Source organism: Salmo salar, chromosome 14, assembly GCF_965601325.2.
Source record: "Salmo salar chromosome 14, fSalSal1, whole genome shotgun sequence".
NCBI classification, from domain to species: Eukaryota; Metazoa; Chordata; class Actinopteri; order Salmoniformes; family Salmonidae; genus Salmo; species Salmo salar.
The window spans coordinates 34,089,159-34,105,435 of record NC_138304.1 but is presented as its reverse complement, the minus strand read 5'-3'; the positions used below and the strand labels follow the sequence as shown (position 1 = coordinate 34,105,435).

The following is a 16,277-nucleotide window of genomic DNA, read 5'->3' as shown; positions in this document are numbered from 1 at the left end:
ATTACCGATTAAATTATAGTATGCAATTTCATAGTATGTAAAAAGTACTTGTTTGATAGTGAAGGTTAGATCACAATATGCTATGTCAAACTATGTCTCTGTTTGTCTGGTGGATCTGAGTGAATGTGTGTGTGTCAGACTTACTCCAGGCAGGCATGGTGTAGCGCTGCTGCAGCTCCCTGAGGTCTCGCAGCCAGGAGTTCTTGATGATGACGGTGCGAGCCTGAAGCGTGTACTTCCTAACAGAGTCCTCACGCTCGTGCCAGATCTCAAAGGCCCGGTCGTCACCCTCCACTGTCTCATTCACATCTATGTTGTTCAGCTAGGGAGGAAGACAGACAGAGAAACAGTAGTTATCCTCAAGACTAATGATTGACTTTATTTATCTGTTAAAAATAATTTCCTATGTCATAGGAAGTGTGACATTGATGATATATTCTCTCCAGCAGCAATAATCTATTTCTATGCCAACCCTGAACAACAGATTGGAATTGTCTGGTATTCCGAGTTGACAAATTCTTTAGTGACTTGTTTCAGTGGATTGACATGCTGAGTTACATATGGAGTTTTTAGAAAGAGCAATGAAGAGTCTTACCTTCATCATGTTCTTAAAGACGTAGCCCTGGGTGTCTGTGTTGGTGTCTCTCTTGGATTTGCAGATGATGACATAGTTTTTGAAGAGGAACGCGTGTCGATGGTGACCTCTGGAGGAGGACCTTACCCCAGGTGCACCCTCCCACACCATGAAGGGTCCCTTTCAGAAAACACAACACCGTCACATAGGCTACAGAAACAAAATGAGTTGAAAATCCTCAAGAATATGGTCGTATTCACTAGCCACCAGAAGGAAGCAAATGGATTTTGGTTATTCACCTGTCTGATGGGCTCCCCCAATACATCCAGAGTGGCAGGGTAGTTCTCTATCATGGAGACGTGGTGTGTGTTCTCTGAACGCTGAGGCAGTGATGAAACCATGGCATAGGCCTCCTCCAGCAGGCAGCAGTTCTGACCGTTCCTGGCCTTGTTCCTGATCAGCTCCTACAGTCACAGAAATGGGCACAACGATTTAAGATAATAATAATAATAATAATAATAATAACAGTAATATTTAAACAAGATTTTATAACATAAAAACATATGACAATTTAGGCTCAGGTGCATTCATTTCTAGTGAACAAGAACAAAGAATACCCTATTGTCACGTCCTAACCAGTAAAGGGGTCATTTGTCATTGTAGTATGGTCAGGGCATGGCAGGGGGTGTTGTTTTTGTGTGTTTTGGGGTTGGTTTATTTAGAGGGGATTTGTTCTAGTTTTCTATGTGTGGCCGAGTATGGTTTCCAATCAGAGGCAGGTGTCTTTCGTTGTCTCTGATTGGAAGCCATACTTAGGCAGCCCTTTTTTCCTTTGGGTTTGTGGGTGGTTGTTTTCTGTATAGCCGTGTGCCTTACGGAACTGTTTTGTCGTTTGTTTATTTTGTTTGAGTGTTCACTCTAAATAAAGAAAGAAGATGAGCACTATACCCGCTGCGCATTGGTCTGTACCTTACAACGCCTATGACACCTATTTACAGCTTTAAACTCTCACCTTGAGCAAGGCCTTGTACTTCTGGATTCTGTCCAGAGGTTTCTGTAGGTAAGCGTTGATGCTCAGTACAGGACCTTCAGCAGGGTCGGCACTGGCCTGTTCTTTGTCTGTGTATTCCTGTGACAAAGACAACAGGGTTTAGAAACATGGCCATTACTAGCCTTACATCAGTCAGCCATCATAATCCCAAAGATGACGAGACTTACACATTAATAACCATTTGTGCTAACAGTATTTGTGAAGGGTTCACTTACCTTGAAGAAGCGGTGTACGGTCTTGTCACTGATAGCGGCCTCTGCCTTTTGCTGGCCTACGAGGTACTGGAGGTATTTCTCAAAGCCCTCGCTACTCCTCAGGAAGCGCATGGCCACGTCATCATCAGTGTCGCAGTGGATCAACTTAGGGAGCATGGACCTGCACATCACACAGTATGGGGTCAATTCATTCAGCAGCTTTGTGAGAAATGTAATTATTACCAGTATATTTAAGCAATACACCCAGAGGTGGTGTGATATGTTTAAGCAATAAGGCCCGAGGGGGTGTGGTATATGGCCAATATACCAAGGCTAAGGACTGTTCATTCGCACATTGCAAAACAGAGTGCCTGGATACAGCCCTTAGCCGTGGTATATTGGCAATGTACCACAAACCCCCGAGGTGCCTTATTGCTATTATAAACTGGTTACCAACGTAATTAGAGCAGTAAAAATACATGTTTTGTCATACCCATGGTATACGGTCTGATATACCATGGCTGTCAGCCAATCAGTACTCAGGGCTCAAACCACCCAGTTTATAATGGCAAATATATCACGGCTAAGGGTAGTTCTTACGCAAACCTTAGGCATGACGCAAACCCCAGAGGTGACTTATTGCTTTAACAAACCGGTTACTAAGATAAATAGAACAGTAAAAAATATACTGAACAAAAATATAAATCCAATATGCAACAATTTCAAAGATTTTACTGAATTACAGTTCACATAAGGAAATCAGTCAATTGAGATAGGCCCTAATCTATGTATTTCACACAACTGGGAATACAGATATGCATCTGTTGGTCACTGGTACCTTAAAAAAAAGGTATGGGGGTGGATCAGAAAACCAGTCAGTATCTGGTGTGACCACCATTTCTCATGCACGCCACACATCTCCTTCGTATAGAGTTGATCAGTCTGTTGATTGTGGCCTGTGGAATGTTGTCTCACTCCTCTTCAATGGCTCTGTGAAGTTGCTGGATTTTGGCGGGAACTGGAACACGCCGTCACACACACACACGTCAATCCCGAGCATCCCAAACGTGCTCAATATGTGACATGTCTGGTGAGTATGCAGGCCATGGTAGAACTGGGACATTTTCAGCTTCCAGGAAATGTGTACAGATCCTTGTGACATGGGGCCATGCATTATTATGCTGAAATAAAGTGATGGCGGTGGATGAATGGTATGAAACTGGTCCTCAGGATCTCGTCACGGTATTGATGTGCATTCAAATTGCCATTGATAAAATGCAATTGTGCTTGTTGTCCGTAACTTATGCCTGCCCATACCATAACCTCACCATCACCATGGGGCACTCTGTTTACAACGTTGAATCAGCAAACCGCTCACCCACACAACGCTATACACGTGATATGCAGTCGTGAGGCAGGTTGGACGTACTGCAAAATTCTCTAAAATGACGTTGGCGGCGGCTTATGGTAGAGAAATTAACATTCAATTCTCTATCAACAGCTCTGGTGGACATTCCTGCAGTCAGCATGCCAATTGCCCACACTTCAAAACTTCTGTGGCATTGTGTTGTGTGGCCTTTTATTGTGCCCAGCACAATGGTGCACTTGTGTAATTTGTATTTGTATTAAGGCAGTTATATACAATTAGAAATATTACATGATGTTTAATCAGCTTCTTAATATGCCACACCTGTCAGGTGGATGGATTATCTTGGCAAATGAGAAATTCTCACGAACAGGGATGTAAACAAATTCGTGCACAAAGTTTGAGAGAAATACGTTTTTTGTGTGTGTGAACATTTTTGGGGATATTCTATTTCAGCTCATGAAACATGGGACCAACACTTTACATGTTGCGTTTATATTTGTTTAGTGTAATTTTATGGTATATTGTCTGATATACTCACAGCTGGAATGCTGTTTCATCTGTTGGGTTCTGACTTTTAGACTTGAAAACATTAAATATCCTTTTTCATGTCACTGGAGGAGAGAGGGGAATGTAGAATGTTTACATTCTACCAGGATATGTTATTGTCAGACATTAGGGATCCTATGGGAGGAGAAGAGACACAGTCTCATGACAGCCGTGAGTTGGGGAGGAGTGAGGAATTTGAGCAGAGGTCAGGTTAGATGAAGTGAGGAAGAACATATATCACTAATCTTCTGCATAGCAACAGAGGTGTATTGGCTGTTCAGATGTGTAAGGAGGGGCTCAGCATAGGAGAAAGGATTAAATACTAGTGCTTGTGTGGATATGTCTTTGTCTTATGCAGCTGTATGACCCAGTGGGTGAATAAACTTTGTTTGAGCTTTAATAAGAGTCTGAGTTTTTTACTGTGTTTATTTAGAACCTAACACATCCAATCAGCATCCAGAACCCAAACTATCCACTTTATAAGTGGTATATACAGAGTGTACAAAACATTACAAACACCTTCCTAATATTGAGTTGTACCCCCTTTTGCCCTCAGAATAGCCTCAATTCGTTGGTGCATGGACTCTACAAGGTGGCAAAAGCATTCCACAGGGATGCTGGCCCATGTTGACTCAATGCTTCCCACAGTTGTGTCAAGTTGGCTGAATGTCCTTTGGGTGGTGGATCATTTTTGATACACATGGGAAACTGTTGAGTGTGAAAAACCCAGCAGCATTGCAGTTCTTGACACACTCAAACCAGTGTGCCTGGCACCTACTACCATACCCCGTTCAAAGGCACTCAAATCTTTTGTCTTTCCCATTCACCCTCTGAATGGCACACATACACAATCCATGTCTCAAATGTCTCAAGGATTAAAAATAACCCCTTCATCTTCACTGATAGAAGTGGATTTAACAAGTGACATAAATAAGGGATCATAGCTTTCAGGTGGATTCACCTAGTCAGTCTATGTTATGGAAAGAGCAGGTGTTAATGTTTTGTAATGGTATGGTATTATACAATGACAAAACATCAATGCAATAGAACCAGTTAGGTCATTTCTGAAGCATATATACAGGCCTTATAAAGGGTTTATGAAAGCTTCATTAATCCTTAAAAGTTGAAGTTTGTTTAAAGACGGGCCAAAAAAACAGTCAGTGGTACTTACTCGCTATGGAAGGCCTTGATCTCGTTGATGTTCCTGAATATGGCCTCCTTCTGGCTGGTGATGTCAGATGGGGCGTCAGGGCTCTCCACTTGCTTGACGTGGTGGGAGGTGAAGAAGTCCATCTCTTTGACAAACTCTGCCTCGCTGTTGATCATGTCTTGAATCAGTTGGCTAAGGATGACAGAGCATTGTGGTTATTATGGGGTGTCGTTGAGTGTGGTGGTGTTTCTTGCTTGTGGTTGTGTTTCTTGCAGAGCCGAATCCTAACTATCTTCTTTTTACATTCATTCTGGAATCAAATCAAATTAAATGTACACTGCAAAAAAAAATAAAGGGAACACTAAAATAACACATCCTAGATCTGATTGAATGAAATAATCTTATTAAATACTTTTTTCTTTACATAGTTGAATGTGCTGACAACAAAATCACACAAAAATAATCAATGGAAATCCAATTTATCAACCCATGGAGGTCTGGATTTGGAGTCACACTCAAAATTAAAGTGGAAAACCACACTACAGGCTGATCCAACTTTGATGTAATGTCCTTAAAACAAGTCAAAATGAGGCTCAGTAGTGTGTGTGGCCTCCACGTGCCTGTATGACCTCCCTACAATGCCTGGGCATGCTCCTGATGAGGTGACGGATGGTCTCCTGAGGGATCTCCTCCCAGACCTGGACTAAAGCATCCGCCAACTCCTGGACAGTCTGTGGTGCAACGTGGCGTTGGTGGATGGAGCGAGACATGATGACCCAGATGTGCTCAATTGGATTCAGGTCTGGGGAACGGGCGGGCCAGTCCATAGCATCAATGCCTTCCTCTTGCAGGAAATGCTGACACACTCCTGCCATGAGGTCTAGCTTTGTCTTGCATTAGGAGGAACCCAGGGCCAACCGCATCAGCATATGGTCTCACAAGGGGTCTGAGGATCTCATCTCGGTACCTAATGGCAGTCAGGCTACCTCTGGCGAGCACATGGAGGGCTGTGCGGCCCCCCCCCCAAAGAAATGCCACCCCACACCATGACTGACCCACCGCCAAACCAGTCATGCTGGAGGATGTTGCAGGCAGCAGAACGTTCTGCACGGCGTCTCCAGACTGTCACGTCTGTCACATGTGCTCAGTGTGAACCTGCTTTCATCTGTGAAGAGCACAGGGCGCCAGTGGCGATTTTGCCAATCTTGGTGTTCTCTGGCAAATGCCAAACGACCTGCACAGTGTTGGGCTGTAAGCACAACCCCCACCTGTGGACGTCGGGCCCTCATACCACCCTCATGGAGTCTGTTTCTGACCGTTTGAGCAGACACATGCACATTTGTGGCCTGCTGGAGGTCATTTTGCAGGGCTCTGGCAGTGCTCCTCCTGCTCCTCCTTGCACAAAGGCGGAGGTAGCGGTCCTGCTGCTGGGTTGTTGACCTCCTACGGCCTCCTCCATGTCTCCTGATGTACTGGCCTGTCTCCTGGTAGCGCCTCCATGCTCTGGACACTACGCTGACAGACACAGCAAACCGTCTTGTCACAGCTCACATTGATGTGCCATCCTGGATGAGCTGCACTACCTGAGCCACTTGTGTGGGTTGTAGACTCCGTCTCATGCTACCACTAGACTGAAAGCACCGCCAGCATTCAAAAGTGACCAAAACATCAGCCAGGAAGCATAGGAACTGAGAAGTGGTCTGTGGTTACCACCTGCAGAACCACTCCTTTATTGGGGGTGTCTTGCTAATTGCCTATAATTTCCACCTGTTGTCTATTCCATTTGCACAACAGCATGTGAAATTTATTGTCAATCAGTGTTGGTTCCTAAGTGGACAGTTTGATTTCACAGAAGTGTGATTGACTTGGAGTTACATTGTTTTGTTTAAGTGTTCCCTTTATTTTTTTGAGCAGTATATTTATAAAGCCCTTCTTACATCAGCTGATGTCACAAAGTGCTGTACAGAAACCCAGCCTAAAACCCCAAACAGCAAGCAATGCAGGTGTAGAAGCACCCAGAGTCAGAGTTGCATGGCAGTTTGATCTCAGTTTAAGTTTTGGCCCTAATAGAAGAGAGTGTGAGAAGTTCTAGAAGTTCTAGACTCACAGTAGTCTCTTCTTGTATTCTCCTTCTGAGACCTCTTCTCCACCTCCCTCTGGGATGTCACCAGCAACATCAGACAGCTAGAACACAATAGTTTAATATAACATTAAGAACAAAATAACATTTAACTAAAGTAGGGTCAAGAGAGTAGAGGTCGATGTACAATATTGGTGCTAAAGCAATTACTTGTATCTTCAAACACACCTTGAGTTTTTTATCCAGGTAGGCAGGTGAGACCCAGCCTTGGCGGGATGGAGTGGTTTTGGTGGGTTTGGTCCGGACCAGCCATTTCAGTGGATGTGCTGAGTCCAGAACCTCAACATACTGGCCCTCCTTCAGGGAAATGGTATCTTTGTTGGGGATGGTGGGGTTGTAGTCAGCCGTAGCCACATAGATGTCAAACATCTGTAGAAAGAGTCGAACATCAGACAAAGTCTTGTCTATAAGAGCTTACATTTGCAGTGACTTGAATGAAAAAACGTAATTGTATTTATAAGAGATTTGCCCAGAACTGGGTTTGCTGGTGATGCAGGCCAGTTGAGGCCCTTTTCTGCACTAGAAGCTGAAAGGAATAAGTCAAGTAAGTAGCCTGCAAATCCAGTCAAAAATATAAGAGAAAAAACTTCAGAGTCATTAGAGAGGACCCAGTATGAGTGATGTGATACTGAGGTGTTCCAAACAAAGAACAAGAATGACAGATCCTTTTATATAGTTCCATACCTCTCCCCTGGCATCAGGGTCGTCAGACTCAGAGGAGGAGTCAGCGAGAATGGAGCCGGGGCGAGAGCGACCGTGGTGTGGTGAGGCGGAGGGTGTCTTGGTCTCGTCGTCACTATCGCCTCCCGGGACACGTAGTGAGGCTAGGGCAGCGAGGGGGAGGGGTTCAGAGGGAGACAGCCAGGAGAGCATACAATACACACACCTCAGAATATCACAGTATATACAGGTAACTGCCAAAATAAAGTAAACACCTACATTAAGTGTCAATAGAATCCCTCATTTACACAAGTGTTTCCTTTATTTTGGCAGTTACCTGCACATAGGCCTAATACTGTACACACATTCACAGAAAGGTGAAATTGGGCACTGAAACATCGACAGACCAACTGGAATGTGTAGCTTTGGCTTCTTGACACGTGAAATTAATAGTATCACATTTATTTTAAAGTTAGCACAATGAATTATCAAGATTCCTCAGAAGGTTAGCTAAGCTACACATTAGTGCCATCAACAGTTTTGCTGCTACTGCACAAGTTATTTGATTAAATAGTTTTCACTATTACAAACTAGTTAGAACACTAGATGCATGCATAAGAAAGACACTGTACAAATAAGACGTGGGGTCTTAAGTTGTGTCCATACATGTCTGAGTGCAGGCATGTATTTCAGCTATATGCTATCCTGAGTATCACTTCAAAGCCATTTGAATCATGTGCTCAGGTAATCACTGCTTTGCCAAGACACAACTTCTACTAATGCATCAAATAAATATCATGGAGCACAAAATCATAAAGGGAGAAATGTTTGACCACTTATATATATATTCTTTGTTATACTGAAATGGCAGCAGAATAATGGTACTGTTTTAATGATAGTTTTGTCCCCCACTATACGATGGAATCTTGACCATTTTGTTTCAAAATGTTTAAATGTGTCTTGAATGGTGAAATACTGTATGTTAATGTCATCTCCACAAGTCATCACCGCCGGTGATAGCCAAGATATTCTTACTGTCGTGCAACACGAACAGAGGGACGTCATTTTCTAACCCCTTGTTTCATGTCAAGTGGTACTCCTCTATTAAATTCAATGAATCCAATCCAAGTCAGACAGCTAGAGACAGATGCAAAGAGGACATAGTGAGTTTCCTCTTATGTTCTAACTTGGGTAAAGGATGTATCGTTTTTAGTGAGAGTAGCTGAGATCTTTATGTACTGTGGATACATACTGGAGGCTTTGGGCCATGATTTCATCCACTGGAGCACTTGATGGTTCTGTGTGCTGTCTGAATAACAAATTAACGATCGGATGAGAGCATGTGAGTGAATTAATGGATGGATGGAGGGCTGAAGGATGATGAAATGAAGCAATGACAATCCATATCTGTCGGTCGTAGGGGAGGACATGGTGTAGGAATCCACACATTGCTCAAAACACAAGCAGAACAAGTATTAGCGAGTGAGAAGAGAGATCAAATCACATTTATAAAAAAAAAAATATATATTAAATTTTAGCAGATGCTCTTATCCAGAGCGACTTACAGTAGTGAATGTATACATTTCATTTCTTTCATTTTTTTTTTTGTACTGGCCCCCCGTGGGAATCGAACCCACAACCCTGGCGTTGCACACACCATGCTGGCGTTGCAAACACCATGCTCTACCAACTGAGCCACATAAAGAAAATGGCGAGCAGCAAGAGGCAATGTGCATGACATTTTCTTTGAGCTGTTCATTCTTAAAGCCTGCATGAAGCTCTATTAGGAACGGACATATCCACAGTCGCAGCGGTGTAGCTGAGTCCAACAAACGCTGGTGTGTTAGTTGGCCCTTTGCCTGATGGACTGCATGTGGGATGACAGTAACTTGTCATAACATTACATAAACTGTGATGAAGTGTTATGACAGATAGCTTATAGTGTTTATGACAGCATTACAAAGGTAATGTATATATACAATTTGAATTTAGACTTGATCAATGGCAATATTATATATGTATATATATATATATATATATATATATATATATATATATATATATATATATATATATATATATATATATATATATATATATTATTATTATGCTATTAAAACACTAAGAACCTTCTCTGTATTACCAGAGACAAGCAGATACAAATGTTTTAGCCTGCAATAAAAGCACACAGACTGTACAATACAACAGGATGTATTTGTCTGTTATATCCCCATTTCCCAGATATTAATATTACATTACTTTAACCTATTCTAGAAGTCATTATAAGTTACATGTAAAATCTAAATAAATTTGCATCAAATCACAAAGTGTATTTACTTGATCTTAAATCAACACAAAGAGTGGAAGAACATTTCTTTAAATCAAATAAGAAAATGTTCTAACTGTGCCCTATTTTGGAGCTTTGATGGAACAGCCCATGACACATTTTCACTCACCTTGGCTGATCTTGGCAGATACCATTTCTGTGATCTGGGAGGTGAGCTTCATAAGGAACTCTTCTGATCCAACTTCACCTAGATACTGCATTTTTCCTCTGCCAACATCTTCGTCTGGAGGGCTGATAGTAATCCCCAGAGGGATTGTGGTCTCTTCCTTTGGTTGTGGTGCTACAACAGAAAGCAGATAATACATTAGGAATGTTTCACATTAGAACTTGCTGTCTGCCACGCATATACTACATCAATTTATATTATGTATGATTAGAAAAGCATGTGTCAGTATGTTTTGCTGTTTATATGTATTGTGGACTCAAGAAATGTTGCTATTGTAACAGCTAATGGGGATCCAAACAAACAAACCAAGTACGGTATATCGTTCAATTTCTCACCATCCTCCACCTCAAATTGGGCAGTGCAAATGGACTGTCCGGCCTTGTTGGTGGCGATGCAGGTGTATGTGCCTGCATGCTTAGAGCCCACATCCATCAGGATGAGACTGTGTTGGCGCCCAGAGCTGGCCACCTTGTAACCCTTAGTGTCTGGCTTGATCCACAACACGTCCTCAGCAGACTCCTCTTTCAGCCAAGTCACCATGGGGGTGGGAGAACCTTGGAGAGCACACATATAGATAGTGGGACTTGGGAATTCACATGGTGTATGATGAATAGTCTTATCAAACAGTAGTCTGTGGACTCGCATGCATGTCTGTATGATGAATGACAATATCCTTTATGGAAGCGTATCTCTCATAGGACGCGTGACTGATTCTGGGTCTGCTCCTGGGTCTGCTCCTCTGACTTGGTCAACTCTCAGCCAAGGTTGAGAGATATACTGTACTGTTACTGCGGCTATAGAAACCTATTACTACATGCCAAAACAATCTGAGGTTGAAGTTGATGTTTCTATAGCTTAGCGTCACACTACAAAACAAAAACGTACAAGCATATTATAATGAATAAATAAGGACCGAGGTGGTGTGGCATATGGCCAATATATCACGGCTAAGGGCTGTTCTTAGGCATGACACAAATTATCAAGTTCATAATATGTTTTATAAACCGGGTGGTTCGAGCCCTGAATGAGAATTGGCTGACAGCCGTGTTATATCACGGGTATGACAAAACATTTACTGCTCAAATTAAGTAGGTAACCAGTTTATAATAGCAATAAGGCACCTTGGGCGTTTGTGGTATATGGCCAATATACCACGGCTAAGGGCTGTATCCAGGCACTCCACGTTGTGTAGTGCATAAGAACAGCCCTTAGCCGTGGTATATTGGCCATATACTGTACAACCCCCCCATGGGCCTTATTGCTTAAATATACCATCATTATATATGAGTTCAGTGTACAGTGTTGTTGATAGATACCTTCCACTCTGACAGACATGGTGACGCTGGCTCCCTGTTTCACCTTCCTGTTGCTGAACCTCTCTAGGAAGCGGGGCGGCACCAGAGGCACCTTGGGATCTAGGAAGTCAAACATGGGTGTAGAAAAGCGTCATCATCACGTAGCTCAAAATTCAGAACAATGTGGCATGCTATAGGCAACAGTGCAAGCAGTAATGAATGAATAAATAAATCAATGAATATTATAAAATCATAATTAAATACCGTGCTTCTCTACAGGCGTGAGCTCTCCTGGACCTGTTGAGAGGGTAACCATGAATTCTTCAGTAAATACAAGAATGTTATGTTGTGTATACAATAACACACATATCATAATGCAGACTAAATACATCATCCTAAGTAGAAGACAGAAATCCCTCTCAATATAAACCTTTCAGTCATGAGTAGACCTACCCAGAACCAGCAGCCTAGCAGAGGAGTATGCTGTTCCAGCAGCGTTGCTGATGTAGGCAGAGTACTCTCCTGTGTCCTCCCTCTTCACCTCCAGGACTTCCAGGCTGTGGATGTCTCTCTTGTCCAGCAGCAGGATCCTGTCTGAGGAACGCAGCGGGTGGCCGTCCTTGAACCAGTACACCCTTGGACTAGGGAACCCTGGGAAATATCAACAAAGAGTAAGTAACTCACTTAGTTATTGACCCTGGGGGCAGAAATAATAAATTGCCTCTGACTTACCTGCCCTGTGGGCAGTAGTTTTTACACTGCTGCTACTCACTGTTTATTATCTATGCATAGTCTATTTACAAATTACCTTGACTAACCTGTACCCCGCACCTTGACTTGGTACCGGTACCCCCTGTATATAGCCTCGTTATTGTTATCTAATTTCCTTGAGTTACTTTTACATTTTATTGTATTTTTTTTACTTTAGTTTTTCTATTTCTTGAACTACATTGTTGGTTAAGGGCTTGTAAGTAAGCATTTTGGTGCATGTGACAAATAAAATGTGATTTTAGTGTTTACTTGGCTTTTTTAGCTGCTCTACCATATCTAGGTACGCATGACTCTAGTTAATTCTTCTCTATTAAAGTTAGACCTCTGAAGTACCTGCACAGAGACAACGTAGTCTAGCAGGGTTTGACTAATGCAGAGGAGGTGGAGAGTAACCCACAGACCAACCTTTGACTTTCAGCTGCATCTTAGCGATGGGTGAGCCTGGGCTGACGTGCACATCATGGAGCTCATCCAGTACTTGTGGCATCTGCTCATCCTCTACCACAGACTCAAAGGCTTCCGTTTCCCTGAGGGGAGAGGATAGGAAGAAAGTAAAGCTGTCAGTAAAGAAGTAACATGACCAGGGAAACGTTTTAGGTACTATTAGGAATCAGGATTCCATTGTAAAGAAGGTTACATTCAAAGTCAAAGGGCTTGTAAACTCTGGGTTGTCTCATTCACCTAGACATGTAACCCTTGGCACTGATATAGGAGCCTGTCTCAGTGGCATCAGCTGCAGTATCGTAGTCTGAGCTGCAAGACACTGAGGAAAGAGAGATGCATTACACAATTACTCTCAAAATAACACGGATGAGGATATCCTATGCATACAGTCAACCAACCAACTAAATACCCAAATAATCAACTAAATAAACAACGAAATAACCAAAAGAACCAACAACAAAAACATAACAAAATAAACAAAATAACCAACCTACCAATCAATATCATATGTTCTGTACTCACTGTCGACCCTTAGCTCAGCCTTGGTGGCAGCGATGCCGCTGGTGTTCTCAGCCATACAGCGGTAGACGCCCATGTCAGAGGGCAGCACGGTGGTGATGATGAGCTGGTGGCAGCCCTCCTGGTCCTCGTTGATCATGTAGTGGTCGTTCTCCTCCAGCAGCTTACCATCCTTGAACCAACGCACACTGGGTGGAGGCTTCCCGATCACCACGCAGTCAAAGCTGACCGGGTAACCGTCTGGCACGTCCTGGCTCTGGAGTTCAGTCAGGAAGACTGGGGCCGCTGGGGGAGAGACAGGGACAATCAGTTAGGCACAACAATAAATTAGGAGGTTTTATTCATTATGCAGGGGATTAATTTGACTGGTATTCCATGTGTAATTCTTACTGAACAGGATTATCTATATATTTTTTTACAATTTGCTTTTACAGTACAACAATAGCACAGATATGAAAGGGTGTAAAGGCAGGCAGTATAACATGAGGATTATTGGATGGAAAGGATTGTATCAATACTAGAATGGAGTGGGTCAAGGAGAGCAAAGACACAAACACATTTAAAACTGAGGACTACGGCAGGGCAGCACAACATGAGGAGAAATGGAGGGTAAGTGTGAATAGAACGGATATATAGTGTCAATACTGGAAAGAAGTGGGTAAAAAGAAATTGAAGCAACCATTAAATTACAGCAAAGACAAACAAACAAATGTTTGGGACAAAACTGAGGACACATGACACTACATCAAAACAAACATATCAAAGAAGACACACACTGACATGACTGAAATACAAACTGTTTGGACAAAAGAAAAGGAACATTAGGTCACACACAAAGACAGAAAAGGTAATGTAGTAACCACACGGAACACACAACACACCATTGAAAGCAAGATGAAAGCCTGGATGAGGACAATTTGACAAATTATTTAGCAAGTACACACTAAACGTCTTAGCTAACAAGCAAAGGCTCCTGTTAATGTGCAAAAAAGTTTGGAATTTAAACACATTGAAACATGTATTTATATTATTCAAGCGAAATAAACTACATTACTTCAATATCAAACATTGCTTGACTTAAAATCAATATGACCTTTCCTGAATTACCAAGGCATTAGTCTTTTTGTGATTTAACTGGTTAATTTTGATTACTAAATAGAATGGTAGACAAAATGATTTAGGATTACCGATAGAGATAGAATTAAATACCTATTTAATTCTATGTTATAATCTCAACATCAAACTTAATTGCAGCAAGACGTACAGAGAAATGTACTCTCTGGTTTTCATACCGGGGGCTCCTGTCATGAACGCAGGCAGCTGCTTCTCCTGTGTGGGTGTTGCAGAGCCATCTTGAGTGTATCCCATCTTCATGATGCGCAGCTCCACTTTGAGAGGTCCAGCCTCCTGGATGGTGGTCTCCACAGGGACCCCCTGGGCCGTGAACATCTCCTTGAAGCGCTGAGACGCCACCTGGGCCTCAGACCGCTTGTCGAAGCGGATGTAGATGTATCGCTCGTCCTCGCGGTACGATTTGGGGTCGGGGGCCTGCAGCTCAGCCTCATCATCACAGCTGACGAACGACTCCTCCTCCGACGTGGCCGGCAGGCGTGTGCGGAGGAGGCGGCGAAGCCGTTTGCTAGCCTGCCTCAGAGACTCGTCCATCTCGCTTTCTGCCGACGAGCTCTCCGCCTCGCTGTCGGCACTGTAGCCCATGGTCAGGGGCCTCCTTCCAGATGCCTCCCGCGCCGAGCCCACCGTCACCTTGCCGCTGTGGGTGGTCACACCGAACTTGTTGGTGACCTCACAGGTGTAGACGCCCGTGTCCTTGGTGGTTACGGCGGTGATGACCAGAGAGCAGGTGCCATCGTTGTAGATGTCAATGTGGTGGTGCTTGCCGTCTGCCAGGTGCTCGCCATCCTTCAACCAGCGCACCTTCTCTGGCTTGCCCTCCGCCACACACTCCAGGTGGATGGTGCCATTGGGTTCCTTGGTCTGGTCCTTGAAGACGTCTTTGAAGACTGGACGCATGTCCTTGCGGGCTTTGTACCCCTTGAAGGCAGCCTGGATCTTTACAGCAGCATCCAGCAGCCCCTTTTCTTCATCCTCCTCATCACCGACCTTCGTGATGTCTGTGGTCTGTGCTGTGATCTGCTGTACTGAAGATGAGGTCTGTTGGACTGAGGTCTGTTGGACTGTGGTCTCCTCTTTCAACTTGAACTGTGCGTAGAACTTCTCAGTGGAGATGGACTCTGTCTGGTCACACACAGAGAGGGAGGACTTGCTGCTCTTCTTCAGGTAGGAAACCAGTGTTGGAGGCCTGGACTCGTCCTCAGAGCTAGTGTACAAGTTTGGCTCCAACACCTTCTTCTTAGGGACGATGACATGCTCTATGACCTTTTCCTTTTCTTTCACCTTCTCTTTCTCTGGTGCTTTCACCTCCACCTTCTCCTTCTCCGGGGCTTTCACATCCACTTTCTCATTCTCCAGGGCTTTCACCCCCACCATCTCCGGGGCTTTCTTTTCCTTGACTGGTCCCTTGGGTGTCTTGGGCTCCTTGTCCTCCTCATCAGGCAGCTCAGAGATGGAGTCAAGGGTGGGCTCTCGGCTCATGCGGCGTTTCTTGGCCAGGTCCTCCCACAGTGCATGGACGTCACCCTCGGAGGCAGCCTCAGGAGGCAGGCTGGGCTGGGCCCCCTCCTCCAACTGAACCCCATCTCCACCTACAACCAGGACACAATGGAATGTTATACGCAGCAAATGGACACCTCTACAGTATAGCAGCCCCAACACACACTACATTTATAAGAACTATGTTGATCATGTAGTGACAAATACCCACGGGATTATATTATTTTCTGATAGGAGTAGTGTGTTCGTGCATACTTTGGAAGAATGAGCTCACCTCACATCATTACTAGCTGATAATAATTATAATCTACAGCCAGAAGACGACTGGCCACCCCTCATAGCCTGGTTCCTCTCTTCCTAGGTTCTGGCCTTTCTAGGGAGTTTTTCCTAGCCACCGTGCTTCTACACCTGCATTGCTTG

General features: G+C 43.7%; 1 protein-coding gene across 14 annotated transcripts in view; it reads right to left on the bottom strand.

Annotated features, from left to right (window-relative positions):
• Positions 1-16,277, bottom strand: part of LOC106569344 (obscurin) — an 86,950-nt gene that overhangs the window by 6,530 nt on the left and 64,143 nt on the right. For all 14 annotated transcript variants that reach the window (XM_014140620.3, XM_082960918.1, XM_082960919.1 and 11 more), the window contains 18 exons: positions 14,519-15,949; positions 13,230-13,511; positions 12,945-13,026; positions 12,669-12,790; positions 11,946-12,143; positions 11,757-11,789; positions 11,514-11,612; positions 10,533-10,751; positions 10,141-10,311; positions 7,709-7,848; positions 7,193-7,393; positions 6,992-7,068; positions 4,906-5,076; positions 1,841-2,000; positions 1,587-1,703; positions 874-1,038; positions 596-754; positions 145-322 (listed from right to left, as the gene is read on the bottom strand). In XM_014140620.3, the coding sequence (XP_013996095.3) occupies positions 145-322; positions 596-754; positions 874-1,038; positions 1,587-1,703; positions 1,841-2,000; positions 4,906-5,076; positions 6,992-7,068; positions 7,193-7,393; positions 7,709-7,848; positions 10,141-10,311; positions 10,533-10,751; positions 11,514-11,612; positions 11,757-11,789; positions 11,946-12,143; positions 12,669-12,790; positions 12,945-13,026; positions 13,230-13,511; positions 14,519-15,949 (4,005 nt within the window). The remainder of the gene's footprint in view (positions 1-144; positions 323-595; positions 755-873; positions 1,039-1,586; positions 1,704-1,840; positions 2,001-4,905; positions 5,077-6,991; positions 7,069-7,192; positions 7,394-7,708; positions 7,849-10,140; positions 10,312-10,532; positions 10,752-11,513; positions 11,613-11,756; positions 11,790-11,945; positions 12,144-12,668; positions 12,791-12,944; positions 13,027-13,229; positions 13,512-14,518; positions 15,950-16,277) is intronic.